At 30.0% G+C, this 19,709-nt stretch overlaps 1 protein-coding gene across 1 annotated transcript in view; it reads right to left on the reverse strand.

Moving 5' to 3' along the window:
- The window catches only part of LOC113378780 (ankyrin-3-like), a 56,178-nt gene extending 39,365 nt beyond the window's left edge, over nt 1–16,813 (reverse strand). The window contains exons 1-2 of the mRNA XM_026619375.1: nt 16,720–16,813; nt 16,195–16,433 (exon numbers count right to left, since the gene is read on the reverse strand). Coding sequence (XP_026475160.1) covers nt 16,195–16,296 — 102 coding nt within the window. The 5' untranslated portion in view covers nt 16,297–16,433; nt 16,720–16,813. The remainder of the gene's footprint in view (nt 1–16,194; nt 16,434–16,719) is intronic.
- Nucleotides 16,814–19,709: the final 2,896 nt, after the last annotated feature.

Consider the following 19,709-nt stretch of genomic DNA (forward strand, 5'->3'; position numbering starts at 1 on the left):
AGAAAGTAAACAAGACAAGATAAGAAATAGGGGTAAATAAAAAGTGTTTTCGGACATAGAAATAATAATAAATAACAATGGAAAGAAATTTGTCATATTTTGTATTGGGCTCGCCCGTAGGTAAGTGGTTAAGAGCGACGGGACTTGTTTCAGAGGGGTCCCGGGTTCGATACCCACTTCGAGCAGCCTGTTGTCAGACAGCAGTGACAACGATTTTCACTTAGAAATATAGATAGCAATATGTTTCCAAGTGAAAATAGCCTTTGCCCGGCATTGCTGCACCAATAAAAAGTCAGCCCTATTAGATTAATTCTAATAACAAAAATCATCAAATATGGATGGATTAACCATTGGGTTACCATCTAAAAATACGAAGTAAGGAGAAGTTTCAGCCCAACACCTCATTGGACGTAAGGTTCTGATTGCTGTTAAAAAAAAAAATAAATAAATAAATAAATAAAAAATATTTTGTATTAGACAGGTAGTAAAAAAGCGCAAGCCTATCTTAGAGTAGGACTATAAATTTATAAAAATAATTTTCGAACTAGTGATATGTACGGCATCGTGCCTTGAGCCAAACTGATCGAACTTCCCGTACCTAAAATTAAATCTTTTAAAAAAGTTTATTTTTTTTTAACTTTGAAAATAAAAGATTTTTGATAAATTTTAAATTTTGAAAAAAAAGACTTAATTTTTTTTTTTATTTGGAAATATTTTGGAAATTGGACTTTTTTTTTCAAAGCAATCGCACTGCTTTAGTTACATAGAGACTAAATATCGAGGCGCTTATGCGTCGCGTCGCCGTCTATCGGACAAACGGTATTATGGAACCCTTTAGAAATGTAAACATAATTGATACATACTTTTAAAATCTCCATAAAAGATCTGTTAATTTGATGTGTATATGTCTAATGATCATTTTTGGCCGCCAAATAGCTTTTTTTTATTTTATTTTTTACTAGATCTCCAAAACCGCTAGACCTGCCTTCCAAAAATTTAATCAGATTGTCATCTTGTCAATACAAGTAAAATGTTTTTTGAATTATTAAAATCGGACGCACCGTTCTCTTAAAAGCTGAGTTACCGTTTTTGGCATTTTTTGCCCCGTATCTTTGGAACGGCTAGACCTGTCTTTGCATATCCTATTATTTTGACCAACACATTTAAAAAACATAACATTCAAAAATTTTATTTTAAACAATGGGACAGAATGTGCAATATCCAATTGACTGTTATTAAAAATATTTGAAGTTATAGAATTTTCTTCTGTATGTCATAATTTTCTAGAATTCATAAGAAGCGAATACAAAAAGCGTAAATTTCATCGCAAAACCGTATTCGCAGCGTAGTATGCTTTTTAACACATATAAAACCCGCGAATAAAAGACGTACTCATTTTACAGTGCAAAATTAATTGTGAATTATAAAAATTTACTTAATAACTTCTAATATATCAAGTAGATGTAACTATCTGATTTAAAATAAAATTGTTTAATGCTTTCAATATTTTTTTTAAAAGTGCGCAAAGTAATGTACATTTTCCCGCAGACATATGCAGCCTCAGCTAAAAAGAGCGAGGTATTCGAACTCGAATCATTGCAACAAAAATAGCCGCGTTTGAGGGCGGCATAACTCTATAAAGTAAATAAAACCTGCTCAACTTAGAAACGCATTCGTAAATATATTTCAATACTATGAATTTCTCTTTTAGAAGTTAACAAATTATAGTTGTCACGTCATTGTCCGTCCTGTTGGTAAATCAAAGCAGTTTTAACTAATTGACTCAGCAACTTGAATCGATGACGGAAAATCTCCCAACAATGTTAAATTCCGATTGCTACACATAACTATCTTATTAGAATCATAAAAAGAACCTTCTCATAAAAAAACCTCATAAAAAAACCTAAGATTTTCGACATTTTGCTTCAAGACAAATTAACCAATTTCCCGTTTTGTGTGTTTTGTATGTTCGTATAACAAATACTATACGAACAAAAGTAATATTCTCACTGAAAATTCAAAAAGTGAACTTTTTTTTAAAATTTGAAGAGTTATTAAAACATTGAATAACAGATTTTTACAAAATTTTTACACATTCCAACTTTTCATATAGTATTTAACTTTCCGTGGGGTAAGTTATAGTAATCGCAAAAAAATCTAAAATGAAAATTATTGAATATCTTTACGTTTCAAATGAAAGTGTGTGTCCGTGTATGTAAGTATGTATGTTTGGATACAATTTTTCATCCGCGATTTCGAGAGCTGATTAGATTTTGGAAAGGTAGGTCTGTCGGTTTTGGAGATACAGAAAAAATGATTTAAATTCAAAATTTTCAAAAAAATTCAAAATTCTCAGAAAAATCTAATTTTTTCAAACTTTCCAAAAAAAAATAGAAAGCTGTTTACATTTTTAAATTACGGTATGTATCATTAAAGAATTATTATTATTAACGCCCACTGCAGTAAAATATGTTTTATTAATATTTGAAAAAGAAATATCTTTATTGAAATAGCAGTAGTGGTATTGGTACTCAGTATTAAGATAAATTATACATATTAAACTTACAATTAGTATTAGAGTTAAACTATATGTAAAAGAAATCTGATAATTTAATGTGCATATGTCAAACTTAATTTTGGTGACCAAATATCTGTTTTTGGCAATTTATTTTTTATACATAACGCTACATTAGCCAACACACATTTTAGAGTTTACAATTAGAGGGAATTCTAAGCCTTTAATGTGAATCGTACGAGTATTTTAACCAAATAACTGCGATTGACGAATATACTCGTCATGGCTCGATTCTAACGACACACAAACTGTTCACTGAGTAAAATAAACTCCGACTCTAAACCAAAATTGAGTTGCAGTTTAAATCAACTCACAGCCTTCGGTTAAAGCATCCCTTGAGGAAAATTAAAATATGTATTATGTAAGGAAAATAAAAAAGTATAACACGTAAGAAAGAGTAAAATAAAAATCGGCTAACATACACACACAAATACTTTTTCCAAACTTAGTCTAATTCGATTCATAATGACTTGAAACGTGGAGGAAACATAAAACTATCAAACCGAATTTTTTCGCGAAATAAATTTCTCTTATGAAAGTTAAAAAACATTGAAACATTTTTAATCTTGTGCGAATTCAATATGAATTATTTTCGACCACAGAGTAATAAAAAGTACAGGTACATCGGCATTCTTAGGCATGTCACTTAATGTGTCGTAATTTATATGAGTTATTAGTCACATCCGCTAACCGCAGAATAAATACACTCTAAGCTTATGTACATAGAAAGTGACAAAAATTCGAACTTTTTTTCTGCATATATATATATATATATATATATATATATAGGTATATATGATGATAGTTTTGTCGACGTTGATACATATTTGAAATATTTTTGCAGCCCAATCGTCGAATTAAAAAAATATTGAACAACAAAATTATTTATTCCATTAAACGTTTCGACACTTGATGTGTGTCATCATTCAGTAATCAAACCAGGAAAAACAACAGAAAAAATTAATTATGATGTCAGTGTCCGCTATTAATAACATAAAATATAGGAGGGCAATATGTGCTCCTTCAATTTCTCGTTTGTTAATATAATAGTATTTTATTATTTTACTGTTGGTATTAATTTTTTCTGTTGTTTTTCCTGGTTTGATTACTGAATGATGACACACATCAAGTGTCGAAACGTTTAATGGAATAAATAATTTTGTTATTTAATCTTTTTTAATTCGACGATTGGGCTGCAAAAATATTACAAATAGGTATATATATATATATATATATATATATATATATATATATATATATATATATATATATAGGCTGATCCTTATTATGGCCATTCTCGAATTTCCTTGTACCCAGGGGCTCAAATGGTTCCAAATAGATAAAAAGCAATTCTCTGAAAGTTTTATCTTTTAATATTAACGATTAGATAAAGCGCATTTCAATCAAAGTTTTTGTTTTGTATGGAAATAGCATGGAAAATTTTTCCAAAATTTAAAAAATGTTTTTTAGATGTAATTTAGCTAAGAAATGAATGAATAAAACTCATTCATTTGTCGCTAAGTTATACCTAAAACATTCTTTTTTAATTTTCAAAATTTTTTCCATGCTCTTTCCATACGAACTTTGATTGAATTGCGCTCTATCTAAACGTTAATATTAAGAGCTAAAACTTTCAGAGAATTGTTTTTTATCAATTTGGAACCATTTGGGAGCCAGGAAATTCGAAAATGACCATTTTAAGGGCCACCTTAATATATATTATATTATATACTAATATATTATATAATATAATATATATTATATTATATATATATACCTATTTGTAATATTTTACATTAAAGTGAAAAAACAAAGATTTATAAATTAATCTTAAATTCCCGTCATACAATGTCATGTCATCATCAGTGGATCTATAAAGTAAAAATTAAACTAGTTATGTATGGCATCGTGCCTTAAGGCAAATTGCTGGAACTTCCCGTACCGTAAAAAAATGTTTCAGAAACATTAAATGTTTTGAAATAGATTATTATAAATATTGTAACATTGTCTAATATTTATAAGAATTATTTAAACTGAATTACAAAGTTAAAATTATTTATTTAAAGTATATAAGTGAGTTTTAGAATTTTAGCCAGATTTAAGGTCAAAATCTGCATGCGGCCCGCAGCAAATATTTTTGCAAATATTTTTGTTGGTAGTTTTTTAGCATTAGTTAAAAATGTAATTATTTTGTAAAATACCTTTAAAATTATAATAAGCCACCTGCCCGTTTCAAGTTACCCCGCCTATAGAGTAAAAAGGTCTAGATAACAAATTTTTGAAAGACATCAAAAAAGCACATTTCTACAAAGATGAAGTAGAAGGCAGTTTACTGAACGTAGTCAGATAATTGTTCGTTTGATATGTGTTATTTGTTGTGATATAATTGTTATGGTTTTCACACTATAGTTTATATTTGCTCAAAGTCAAATTGGACCTTGGTGCCTCGCCCTGCTCTATATATATATACTTTTAATTAAAATTACTTTATTTCATCGAATGTTACTTGGAACTTTTCAAAAAGCAGGTCAAAGAAGAAATACTTAATTCATTTTCTATCTCTCCTCGCAAAAATTTGAAATTTTTGTATAAGCTCAGTAGTATTATTTACAATTATACACAAAATCCAGAAACCAAAAAGAATCTGAAAAACTTGAAACTTGTAATCAATAAGTCGAAAGACCAAAAAAGACTTCAATGGATTATATATGGAAGTGAATAAATCTTCCAGTTTGATTGTATTGACAAAATATAGACAAACTAATGGAGTTTATAATATCTCATTGCATATAGCATTCAAATAACACATCCTTATACACTTAATATATTAATATTTTTGATTCTCTAGAAATTGTTTAGAATATACCTTATTTAGCAAAACAACGTTTGCCGGGTCAGCTAGTATATATATATATATATATATATATATATATATATGTGTGTGTGAGTGTGTGTGTGTATATATAGAGCGAACATATAAAAACAACTGTGCGTCTACATATTTAACTACATCAGGAAAAGAGAAATGCCTTGAAGCGAGAAGGAAACAGAGGACTTGAATGCATTCTTAAGTTTTAAATAATTTGCATTACGATTAAAAATAATTAGACGAATTTTTTTCCCACGAGACTTTCAATTGTCGATATGGAATTCCATGATTATTGATCAAAGATAATTTTTCATTTTCTAAATTGCGAGATAGCTCAATTCTCTATTGCCACTTATGTAGATGTACCTTGCGATTTTAATATTTTTTTGTAAATTATTTATAATTGTGCACATATAAATCCAATGGTTAAATACTTAACAGAAGATAAAAATGATATTCTAGTAAAAATTTAGCTTTTCTAATTATACAATTCCACAAAAAGCAAAACATTTTTACTTCATTCTGGCATGAATTTCAAGCGATTTTTGAGCGGCCGTAAAAATGGCAAACAATATTTTTACAGTATTTTTTTGTACAAGTTATTAATATTTTGAGAATTTAGAAAAATAATAAAAATAGTCAAAAAGTTTAGAAAGTTTCAGTTATAGTTTCTTTTTAATAGATTTTTAATTGAATAATTTTTTTAAACACAAAAATTTTTATAATGATAATTTAATGATTTTTTATTTAGTAACATTCTCTGTTTTGCAGAATATGTATTTGATCTTAGCAATAAACTTTCATTTATTTTTATTATCAAAAAACAACACTATGCTAGAATGCCATTTCAATGTATTTATATGGAAAAAATTGCCTCGAGATACGAGCAATTCATCCGTGAGATATATATTTATATACTTATTAATCTAATATAATGTCGCAATCTAAAAAACAATTTTTAAAAATCACAAAATAGCAACTATCTGCAACAAATTGTTAACCTTTTCTTTATATTCTCGTTTAAAAAAAATGGTTAAAATCGAAATTTGAGAATGAGCGTAGAAATGTAAAATTTTCATAACATTTTTAATAAATTAAGACAAAAAGTTCATAAAATGATCTTGATTTCAAGTTTTTTTTTACTAATTTTCATAAATTTAAAATACCAAAAATATTGAAGCGAGTGGCTTTTGAACTCATCTTCACAGGAAAGTTCTTTCACATCCATCCATCCAATTATTTTAAAAAAGTAAAAACTGAGCAAAGTTTAAAAAATAATTTAATCCTGGATACGTTTTGATTCGCCATTTGACTCATCTTCAGTACATATATACACAAATGATTTTAAAAAAATACACAAAAACAACAAACAAACAAATAACAGTCGTCATTGGGATTTGTAAAATAGAATTATACTATTGAAAAAGTTATGCCGAGTTATGAGGGACTCTTCATACGAGTTATTCGAGATGCTTCGTCATACGAGCAAAATTTGTGATACGAGCCGCCAAAGCGATTCGTTGCTTCGTCATACAAGCAAAATTCGAGATACGTACGAGAAGCATGACCGTAAACTTATGGGGGTGCGAATGTAACAAAGATTTTAAAAAAATATTTTTTTTATATTTTGAAATATTTTAGAAATTTTGAACTTTTTAACTTCCCGTAGGGCAAGTTATAGTAATCGCAAAAAAATCGAAAATGAAAATTTTTATATATCTTTACGTTTCAGAGGTTTCTGAACACTTTGGCATACCTTAGAAAAAATGGATGTATGTGTGTGTGTGTGTGTGTGTGTGTATGTGTGTGTGTATGTGTGTGTGTATGTATGTATGTACGTGTGTGTATGTATGTGCGGATACAAATTTTCGTCGATGATTTCGGAAACACGGATCAACCGATTTGAATAATTCAAAAAACATTCGATTCGTATTGATAAGGAGACGTGCTGATTAGTTTTTGGCGAAGGCAGATCTAGCCGTTCCAAAGATACGGGGCAAAAAGTGCCGAAAACGGTAACTCAGTTTTTAAGAGAACGGAGCGTCCGATTTAAATAATTCAAAAAACATTTCACTTGTATTGATAAGATGAAGAATCGATAAAATTTTCATAAAGGTAGGTCTATCGGTTTCGGAGATATGGAGAAAAAAGTAAAAAAAATAGCCATTTGGCGGTCAAAAATGATCATTAGACATATGCACATCAAATTATCAGATATTTTATAGAGATTTTAACAATAAGTATACATTTTATTAACATTCCTATGGGTTCCGTACCAATGCTTATGCGTTAGACAGCGACGCGGCGCTTACGCGCTTTATATTTTGTCCCTATGCAGTTAAATCAGTACGATTGCTTTGAAAAAAAGTTCAGATCTTCCACAATATGTCAAAATAAAGAAAAACTAGCTGTAAGTGGAATTCTGTCTTAAGGCAATTAGGGCATCGTGCCTTAAGGCAAATTGCTGGAACTTCCCGTACCAAAAATTATTATTTTTTTTTAAAACGATTAACATTTTTGAAAAAAAATTACTTTGAAAAAATAAGATTTTTGAGAAACTATAAATTGGACAAAAAATTAGTTTTTTTTTGAAAAAAAAAAAATATTTTTTTAAAAATTTTTTTTTTTAAAAAATTTGTTTTTTTTTGAAAAAAAATTTTTTTTTTCTTTATTTTGACATATTGTGGAAGATCTGAACTTTTTTTTCAAAGCAATCGTACTGCTTTAACTACATAGGGACAAAATATAAAGCGCGTAAGCGCCGCGTCGCTGTCTAACGCATAAGCATTGGTACGGAACCGATAGGAATGTTAACAAAATGTATACTTATTGTTAAAATCTCTATAAAATGTCTGATAATTTGATGTGCATATGTCTAATGATCATTTTTGACCGCCAAATGGCTCATTTTTTTACTTTTTCCTCTATATCTCCGAAACCGCTGGTATCGATTCTTCATCTTGTCAATACAAATAAAATGTTTTTTGAATTATTAAAATCGGACGCTCCGTTCTCTTAAAAACTGAGTTACCGTTTTCGGAACTTTTTGCCCCGTATCTTCGGAACGGCTTGACCTGCCTTTGCCAAAAACTAATCAGCACGTCTCCTTATCAATACGGATCGAATGTTTTTTGAATTATTCAAATTGGTTGATCCGTGTTCCCGAAATCGTCGACGAAAATTTGTATCCGCACATACATACACACACATACATACATACACACACACACACACACACACACACACACACACATACATCCATTTTTTCTAAGGTATGCCAAAATGTTCAGAAACCTCTGAAACGTAAAGATATATAAAAATTTTCATTTTCGATTTTTTTGCGATTACTATAACTTGCCCTACGGGAAGTTAAAAAATTTTTTTTTTCAAAAAAAAAATTTAAATTTTTTTTTTTTTTTTTAAATTTTTTTTTTCAAAAAAAAGTAATTTTTTGTCCATATATATAGTTTCTCAAAAATCTTATTTTTTCAAAAGTACATTTTTTTCAAAAATGTTAATCGTTTTTAAAAAATTAATAATTTTTGGTACGGAAAGTTCCAGCAATTTGCCTTAAGGCACGATGCCTTAATTGCCTTAAGACAGAATTCCACTTACAGCTAGTTTTCTAAGCAATCGCGCTTCTTTAGCTGCATAGAGGCGAAATATCGAAGCGCGTCACTAGATCTCCAAAACCGCTAGAACTGCCTTCCAAAAATTTAATCAGTTGTTCATTTTGTCAATGCAAGTAAAATGTTTTTTGAATTATTGAGTTTTTGAATCGGACGTTCCGTTATCTCAAAAATTGAATTACTATTTTTGGCACTTTTTGCCCCGTTTCTTTGAAACGGCTGGTCCTGCCCCGATCAAAAACTAATCAAGACGTCTATCTACCAATATGAATCAAATGTTTTTTGAATTCTTAAAATCGGTTGAACCGTGTTCCCGAAATCGTCGACGAAAATTTGTATCCGAACACACACATACATCCATTTTTTCTAATTATAAGGTATGTCAAAATGTTGAGAAACCTGTGAAACATAAAGATCATTTTCGATTTTTTTGCGATTACTATAACTCACTCTACGAGAAGTAAATAATGTTCATTGGATAGATTTTTAAACGCAAAAAACTGTATTATAAAATTTAGTCATTTTTTATATAGTAATTTGCTATTTTTTTGCAGAATGTATATCTAAAAATATTATTATATGGAAAATATTGCTTCCATCTACGAGCAATTCATGATGCAAGCGTGGTTAAGGAACGAATTTAGCTCGTAAGGCGGGGTACTACTGTATATATATATATATATATATATATATATATATATATATATATATATTTGAATAGTCTTGAATTCGATGTTGATATATATGTTTAATTTGAGTTTAATATTCGGGCTTAATATCAATAAAAATAGTATGAGAGTTTTTTTTAAAAGTTTATTTAAAATCCATACGTTTCGGCTAGCATCTTAGCCATCATTCAGTGGTAATCAAATTAATTATAAAAATTGAAAAATTTTGTATCCTAATATAGCATATGAAACCATTATTAATCCATGGCATTTCTATCTTAAACTCCGAAGAGTTAATACATAGTTTCTACAACTTGTTAAGTTATCATGGTTATTAGTGTGTTTTACCATTTGTGATGTTAAAAAATATATATCTTATCAATGTGCACATACTCATACCATGAATTAATAATGGTTTCATATGCTATATTAGGATACAAAATTTTTCAATGTTTATAGTTAATTTGATTACCACTGAATGATGGCTAAGATGCTATCCGAAACGTATGGATTTTAAATAAATAAACTTTTAAAAAAAACTCGAATATTAAACTCAAATTAAACATATATAAATATATATATATATATATATATATAAATAAATATATATATATATATATATATATATCTGAATCTGTAATAACATTGATTACAACTCGTTATAAATAAATAAAATATTGATAATTAAAAGATATTAAAAACGAATTTCAAAAGAAAAGTAAAGAAAGTTTGTATTGCGTGACGCTATTGAAGAAAAAAAAAGAAAGTTGAAAGGCCAATGCCATAAAGAACTAACGATTTATGCGGAAAAAACAAAATTCAAAAATATTGTTTAGCTTACAACATAATATTGAATGCCAATAAAATACTTCTTTATTACTCTAATATAATTGTGATAAATAATTTTAACGCGATTTTTGAATTTGAAACAAGCGAACGAGTTTGATAAGCAACATAATAAGAAGTTAATCAGAACGTTGCAGTAGGCACATTTTTAAAATCAAACGTTTATCAAACTACGAAGATTCAATGCCTATTTACGACTTGATTGAGAATTCAGAATTTAGAAAAGTTAATATGAAAGTGTAAGGCTTTTCCTTTACTTTGCACAGATCTCTGTGCCGAATAGGCGTAGAGTTGAAGAATTTCCAGGTCAGCATGTGATAAAAATATTGTATTAGATTGGCAACTATGTAAGTGCGGTTTTCAGCTTAGAATGTTTCAATTGAATTTTTTGATCGATTGCGTAGTTTCGTTTGGCGTTCGTTGAAAGATGGAAAATCAAATCGAAAATTTTTGTCACATTTTCTTTTTTCTCTGCAAAGTTAAATAGTTGGTATTGGTATTTTGCCTTGAGGCAAGTTACATGAACTTTCTGATATGTGTTAATAATCGACTTAATCAATAAAAAAATAAATTAATTTATGAGTGATTAAAAGTATTCCGAGTAGATTTATTACACGTTATTGAAAACGAACGAACACGTTAACTCGGAGTATTTTCTTAAAGCAAATTTTCAAAAATCAACAATTTTTATAATTGAAGCAGTTTCCGTAGGACTTTAATGGTATAGTATGTTCATTAAGACCAAGTACTCTATTGTTATACCAAGTGAATCGTCTAATTTTAAATTTAACAAACGTCAAAAAAACTCATTTTCTCAAACTTTGATGAATTTTCAAAATTAAACTACTTGTCGCAAGACCGTAATATTTCAGCAAGTTCTATAAGACCATGATATATATCGCCAAAAAAGTTCCATAAAAATCAGGTTAAATTTTTTTTTCAACAGTTAATTACAAAAAAACGGCTCGGTAGATTTTCTCCTAAGACTAATCAGTATCATTCCCAACCAATATCTTTCGAACAGTTTTTGATTTTTTTAAATCGATTCGGTAGTATGAGCCTATATGTGGACGAAATGTTTTTGAAAAACACTTTTTTCCAAATTACAGAGTAACGGCTCGACCGATCGTGGCACAAAACTGACAAACGTTGAGTCCTCATTGAGATACATCAAATGGCTTTAAAATTTCTGAAATCGGTTCAGACGATTTTGAGCAAACGTCGATGAAAGGTCTAATTTTGACAAATGCCAAAAAACGATACTAATTTTCGCAAAACTTGACGAATTTTTAAAGTTAAACGAGGGCCGTAATATTTTAGTATGATTTATAAGACTATGGTATTTACCGTAAAAAATATAATATTTTTTTTTAACACTTAATTACAAGAAAACGGCCCGGCCGATCTCTACAAAAAACTAATCAACACGATTCTCAACCAATATCTATCGAACCTTTTTTGTATTTTCAAAATAAATTCAGAATTGCCGGCTGAAACGTGGACGAATTTTTTTTTACTTTTCTGCTATTTATAAAGAAACGGCTTGGCCGATCGTCGCACATAACTGACAATAGTCCTCATCGAGATACATCGAATGGCTTTTAAATTTTTGGAATCTGTTCAGCCGTTTTTGAGGAAACGTCGATTTACTGTGTTTACACACACACACACACACACACACACACACATACTGTTTCCAAATTTGGTTTCATTCGATTCAGAATGGCTTGAAACGTCGAGAAAACATAAAATTAACGAATCGGATTTTTTTATGAAAACATCAACTTCTCTTTAGGAAAGTTAAAAAAGCATCTCAAACTCATAAAAAGTTATGGGCTGTTTATGATGACGAAGCCTTAACAAAACTAAAGTGTCAAAATTGGTTTGCCAAATTTTTGTTCTGGTGATTTTTCATTCAAAGATAAAAAACAATCTGATCGTTCAGTTGAAGTTGATTAAACTTTGAACTGTCATCACCGACCAAACGATCAATTCTGATATCCGTTGAACAACTAATGAAATTAAACCTCGCAGTTAAAAAAAAGGCTTAAATTGACAAATCAAAACGGTGATTTATTCCATTATTGACATATATACTTGGCCAGTCGACCAAAATAATTGGAGTTGATTGGGATATTTTGCCATATCCACCATACAGTCTTGACCTTGCACCTTCTGATTGCTTTTAGTTTCGATCTTTTACAAAACTCATTGAATGGAAAACAATTCAATGGTTATGATGGTGTCAAATTATACCTAATTCAGTTTTTTGCAAATTAGAACCAGAAGTTTGATGAAAGTGGAATAATGATGCTGCTTAAAAGATGACGAAAAAGCCATGGTTAAAAATCGACAATACACTACAGAATGAACTTATTTAGTTCCATGGAAAAATGTCTTTGATTTTCTGACAAGAATCAGCACTTACTTAGTTGCCCACCTAATAGATTACTAGACATTATATAAATTACACAAAGTTTATAAACTACAGGAGATACAATGAATAATAATAGTATAAATAAATATATAATTCACATTTAAATTAGTTTTACACTATGAAAATATTTCAGTTTTTCATCCACGTTTTTTAAGCTTATTATATTAGAAATTATTCAAAAAACTAGTGGGCCCATGGCATCGTGCCTTAAGGCAAATTGCTGGAACTTACCGTACCAAAATTTTTTTTTTTAAAAAGATTAACATTTTTGAAAAAAAATACTCTAAAAAATTAGATTTTTGAGAAACTATAAATTTTTGATAAAAATTTACTTTTTTTGAAAAAAAAAAAAAACTTTTTGAAGAAACATTTATTTTGAAATATTCTGGAAATTCTGAACTTTTTTTCAAAGCAATCGTACTGCTTTAACTGCATATAGACGAAATATCGAAGCGCGTAAGCGCCGCGTCGCTGTCTAACGCATAAACATTGGTACGGAACCCATAGGAATGTAAACAAAATTTATACTTATTGTTAAAATCTCTATAAAATATCTGATAATTTGATGTGCATATGTCTAATGATCATTTTTGACCGCCAAATGGCATTTTTTTTACTTTTTTTAATTAGATCTCCGAAACCGGTAGACCTGCCTTCATGAAAATGTGATCAGTTCTTCGTGTTGTTAATATAAGTAAAATGTTTGTTGAATTATTAAAATCGGACGCTCCGTTCTCTTAAAAACTTAGTTACCGTTTTTGGCACTTTTTGCCCCGTATCTTCAGAACGGCTAGACCTGCCTTCGCCAAAAACTAATCAGCACGTCTCCTTATCAATGTGAATCGAATGTTTATTGAATTATTCAAATCGGTTGATCGGTGTTGCCGAAATCGTCGACGAAAATTTGTATCCGCACACACACACACATACACACACATCCATTTTTTTAAGGTATGCCAAAATATTCAAAATCCTTTGAACGTAAAGATAAATAAAAATTTTCATTTTCGATTTTTTTGCGATTACTATAACTTGCGCTACGGGAAGTTAATAATATTATATTATAAAATTATATTTGTTTGAAGTATAATTTCGATACTTTTTAAAAACGCATTATTTATCATATTTCTATAAGAATAGACAAATCTTTAGATATCATCTTATTGTTTTCTGGTGATAGATGTGAAAATAATAAAAATTGAAATATTTTTATTACAAACTGAAAATACGATTATATTAATTTTGGCTTTAGTAATAGTTTTCAATTTTCGTTTAAAATGTAGATATTTCCATAAATGTTATAAATATAATTATATCTTATGTCCGCGGAACCTGTGGGGAGCGCCCCTTCTGTTCTAATAAGAGGGGCGCGTACATCTGTTGCCAATATACTATTTTCGAAAATATCAAAAAAAAATTTGGAATGATATTAAAAAATATTAAATAATAATCAGTTTTTATGCAAATTTTTACATAATTAACTTCGCGTAGGGTAAGTTATTTTAATCGTCCAAAAATCGAAATTGAAAATTTTTACATTTCTTCACGTTTTGAAGGTTTCTGACAATTTTGGCTTACCTCAGAAAAAAAAGGGATGTGTATATGTGTGAGTATGTATGGATACAATTTTTCGTCCACGTTTTTGGGTGCACGGATCAACCGATTTGAATGGTTCAAAAAACATTGGATTCCTATTTATAGGGAGATGTACTGATTAGTTTTTGGCAAAGGCAGGTCCAGCAGTTACGGAGATACGGGGCAAAGAGTGCAGAGAATAGAAATCGAGTTTTTGAGAGAATGAAGCATCCGATTTGAATGATCTAAAAAACATTCAATTAGTAATGATTGGGAGAAGGGGTGATTAATTTTTCGCAAACGCAGGTCCAGTCATTTCGAAGATACAGAGCTAAATGTGCAAAAAATCTCAGTTTTTGAGAGAACAAAGCGTCCGATTTGAATGATTCAAAGAACTTTTTGCTTGTTTCAACAAAATAATTGCTTTTGTAAAAAAAAATTTTGTTTTAATTTTTTTTTTGTATATCGAAAATAATTCAGATTTTAATGTTAATTCTGATTAAATTCCTAATATAATTTAGACAAATAATTTCAAGTTTGCAATTCAGTTTATATAATTCTAATAAATATTAGACAATGTTACAATATAATAATCTATTTGAAAACATTTAATATTTCTTGAACATTTTGTTACGGTACGGGAAGTACCAGCAATTTGCCTTAAAGCACGATGCCATACACCACTAGTTTAATATTCAAATGACTTAACAAAACTCACAGTACTGGCACGAATTTGTCATTTCAATGTGTTTATATTGGAAAAATTGCTTCGAGATACGAGCGATTCGACATACGATCGAATCGATGTTTACGGAACGAATAATTGTTTTGCTCAAAATAATCCAAATGAAAATTTCTGCATTTCTCGACGTTATGAAGGTTTCTGAACATTTTGGCATACCTCAGATAAAATGAATGTGTGTGTGTTAGTTGTGTATTAGTTTGTGGCAAAGGCAGGACCAGTCGTTATGGAGATATGGAGCAAAGAGTGCAGATTTGTATGATCCAAAATACATTCAGTTCGTAATGACGGAGAAAAGTGGTTATTAGTTTTTGGCAAAGGTAGGCCCAGCGGTTTTGGTGATACAGAGATAAATGTTAAAAAATGGCAGTTTTTGAGAGAACTAAGCGTCTGATTTAAATGATTCAAAGATGATTTTTCCAATTTTGTGAAAACTATTAAAAAATATGAAAATGCCGCCAAGCTAAGCACGGTATAAGTGAAAATGTCGCACAGAATTATTTGCGAATGCGTTTAGACTGTGACTACACGGGAGTACTTTTTCAATTTTGTGTAACTATATTAATAGGCAACTATTTTTTTTTAAATTGAATTCGAAATGAAATGACGATTGTTAATGTACTGGAGATAAATTGATTTATGATTTACATTTGATTTGCCCAGATATAACAAGATAGCAAAAATAATGAAAGTTACAGTATTTGTAATAATATATTTGAAAACGTTTAAAATTTCTCAAATATTTCATTACAGTACGGGAAGTTCCAGCAATTTGCCTTAAGGTACGATGCCATATACCACTAGTTTTAATTGTAAATAGCTTAAATTAAAATAATAGATGAATTATTATTACCTGTTTGCCGGCCCTCGGTAGTGTTTCCATGTTGGTTCCATTTACGACGGGGGCCTTTTCGGTATGGGTCGCAACGGCACCGTTTTGCGTTCCAAGGGCCATTATAACACAATTTTGTTATAACGGGTACACAAGTATTCGTATTTATAAAGCATATAAATATTTTCTATGTATATTCATTAACTCGTGTCTTTAGAACACTTCACTCGTATATTAAATGATCAAAATAATCCACACACCTGAAAGTTAAATTATCATTTGTCATTTAATTACTTGTCAATTTTCGTAAGACTAATACAGAAAATTGATAAATGAAAATTTAAAATGAATAGAAGTGAATAAGAATATGATATTTGATACAATTCAATAAATAATAAATATAATAAGTATATATCATTTATTATGTTTGATCCATTGACATAACATGTACACAACAAATGTGACTGCAAGTGTTTAATTCGATACGAGTTCGTCGCGTTAATTAATGAAAACACAAACAATTACGACAACGAGAGCAAAACTAACCACGGGAATGACAACACCATGACAATAAGCAAACAATTGACTTTGCACAATTTTTAATACTTTTTTTATTCAATTTCACACTCGCCGACCAACAAGCCTTATTATTATCTATGCCATACTACTCTCCTTACTGATACTGTCGTGGGTAGGGCGCTCACGCTCAGCGCATTCAGTCATTCAGTTGCGTTCCAAGTTGATGCGGACCTTCATAGATGGCACCGTCGTTAGGTTATATGGATGACAAACGAGAACCTAAGTGCGTCGGCACACCGGCCATACTGACATACGAATTAATTCGTTTCGAAAGCACCCTAGATAAATAAGCATAAATGGAAAGCACCCTCGCCACTCTCGTATTCGAATCGCTTGTATATCGAAGCAATTTTTTCCCATATAAACACATTGAAATGCCATTAATTTGTGCCAGCATTGTGGATTTTGTTAAGTGATTTGAATATTAAATAGTGGGACGCATGGCACCGTGCCTTAAGCCAAATTGCTGAAACTTCCCGTACCAAAAATTAAATCTTTTGAAAAAGATTAAATATGTTTTAAACTTTGGAACAAATAATTTTTGAGAAATTTTAAACTTTTGAAAAAAATGACTTTTTTGGAAAAAAATGTTTTTTTTTTAGATCGAAATATTTAGCTTTAGCTGCATAGAGACGCAATACCGAAGCGCATAGGCGCCGCGTCGCCATCTAACGGACAAACGATGTTACGAAACCCATAGAAATGTAAACAAAATTGATACATATTATTAAAATCTCCATAAAATATCTGATAATTTGATTGCATATGATAATGATCATTTTTGACCACAAAATGGCATGTTTTTTTTACTTTTTCTACTAGATCTCCAAAAACGATAAACCTGACTTCCAAAAATTTAATCAGTTCTTTATCTTGTCAATACAAGTAAAATGTCTTTTGAATTATTAAAATCGGACGCTCTGTTCTCTAAAAAACTGAGTTGCCGTTTTTGGCACGTTTTGCTCCGTATCTTCGAAACAGTTAGACCTGCCTGTGCCAAAAACTAATCAGCAGGTCTCCTTATTAATACTGAACCGTGTTCCCGAAATCGTCGACGAAAATTTGTATCCGCACACACACAAACACATACATGCATTTTTTTCTAAGATATACCAAAATGTTCAGAAACCTCTGAAACCTAAAGATATACAAAAATTTTCATTTTCGATTTTTTTTCGATTACTATAACTTGCCCTACGGGAAGTTAAAAATTACTGTTTATTAATTTATTTATTGCTTTTTCCTTTCCATTCATAATATTGGGGAAATGAGTTGATCTAATGGATCTAATGATCAATCCTTTCGGGGTGATTTTATCCACAAACTTTTAATGCTCAGAAAGCTGCTTATAAATTATTGAAAGAGCTTTAGTGCTGGATTTACAGTAGAGGCAGTCGGGCCTAGTGCGCAGGGCGGCAATTTTTTTTGAGTCGGCAAAATTTGGAAATTAAGAAAAAAATATTTTTATACATAGAACCAGTATATAATGCGTGATATTTTTTTGCAATTAAATGGTTATTTTAATTTTATAAAAATGAGACATAACTAGCTGTAAGTCGAATTCTGTCTTGAGGCAATTATGGCATCGTGCCTTAAGGCAAATTGCTGGAACTTCCCGTACCGTAACGAAATATTCGAGGAATACTAAATGTTTTCAAATAGATTATTATAAATATTGTAACATTGTCTAATATTTATAAGAATTATACAAACTGAATTGCAGAGTTGAAATTATTTGTAAAGTATATTAGAACTATAGTCAGAATTCAAAATAAAATCTGAAATATTTTCGATATACACAAAACTAAAAAAAAAAAAAAAACTAGAACATAAAAAAAAGGGAACAAATTTTTTTTCCAAAATCAATTATTTTGTTAAGACAAGCAGAAAGTTCTTTGAATCATTTAAATCGGACGCTTAGTTCTCTCAAAAACTGCCATTTTTTACATATTTAGCTCCGTATCTTCAAAATGGCTGGGCCTGCCTTTGCCAAAAACTAATAAACACTCCTTCCAATCATTACTAATTGAATGTTTTTTAGATCATTCAAATCGGATACTCCGTTCTCTCAAAAATTCAATTTCTAATTTTTGCACTCTTTGCTCCGTATCTCCGAAACGGCTGGACCTGCCTTTGCTAAAAACTAATCAGCTCTTTTCCCTATCAATAGGAATCGAATGTTTTTTGAACCATTCAAATCGGTTGATCCGTACGTCCGAAAAAGTGGGCGAAAATTTGTATCCATACATACATACACACACACACACACACACACACACACATCCATTTTTTCTGAAGTATGCCAAAATGTTCAGAAACCTTCAAAACGTCGAGAAATGTAAAAATTTTCAATTCCGATTTTCGGCCCATTACAATAACTTACCCTACGGGAAGTTAAAAAATGGGGCGGCATTTTCGTCAGTGCCTTATCGTGCCAAATTTCTCAATCCGGTCCTGGCTGGAGTTAAACCCTTTATCAACTCCTTCTGTTTAAGTATATTACATAAATATGATGTGTTACGCTCGCGTAAATCCTCGGCCTCATAGATAAAAAAGATTATAAGCTCGGCATCCTCACATTTTTCAATAATTTCACGCTTTATTTCAATAGACCTTGTCTTTAAAGACATGGTTATAAAAGTACATAATATTTTGTAAATGTACAAAAAGCAACATATAGACTCAACATATAACTGTGCAATCACTATTACTTATGTCAAAAACTTTAATATAAGACTTAAATTTGACTTAAAGACAAGACTTTAATATAATCCTTTATATATTCGCGTGGGTACATTGTTACTATACCATAAATAAATAACCATTACTTATAAATAAGCATGGTTACTAGCCATGTCACTACTAAGGTAACCGGAACCATCCGTCCCAGTTCGGCCGGGACAGTCTTGAATTTCCTTTTGAACTTTGTGTCCGGGGCTTTTCTAAGAGTAATATTT

Source organism: Ctenocephalides felis, unplaced genomic scaffold, assembly GCF_003426905.1.
Source record: "Ctenocephalides felis isolate EL2017-DRISC unplaced genomic scaffold, ASM342690v1 CF-g0.4_SCAFFOLD_01886, whole genome shotgun sequence".
Lineage (NCBI taxonomy): Eukaryota > Metazoa > Arthropoda > Insecta > Siphonaptera > Pulicidae > Ctenocephalides > Ctenocephalides felis.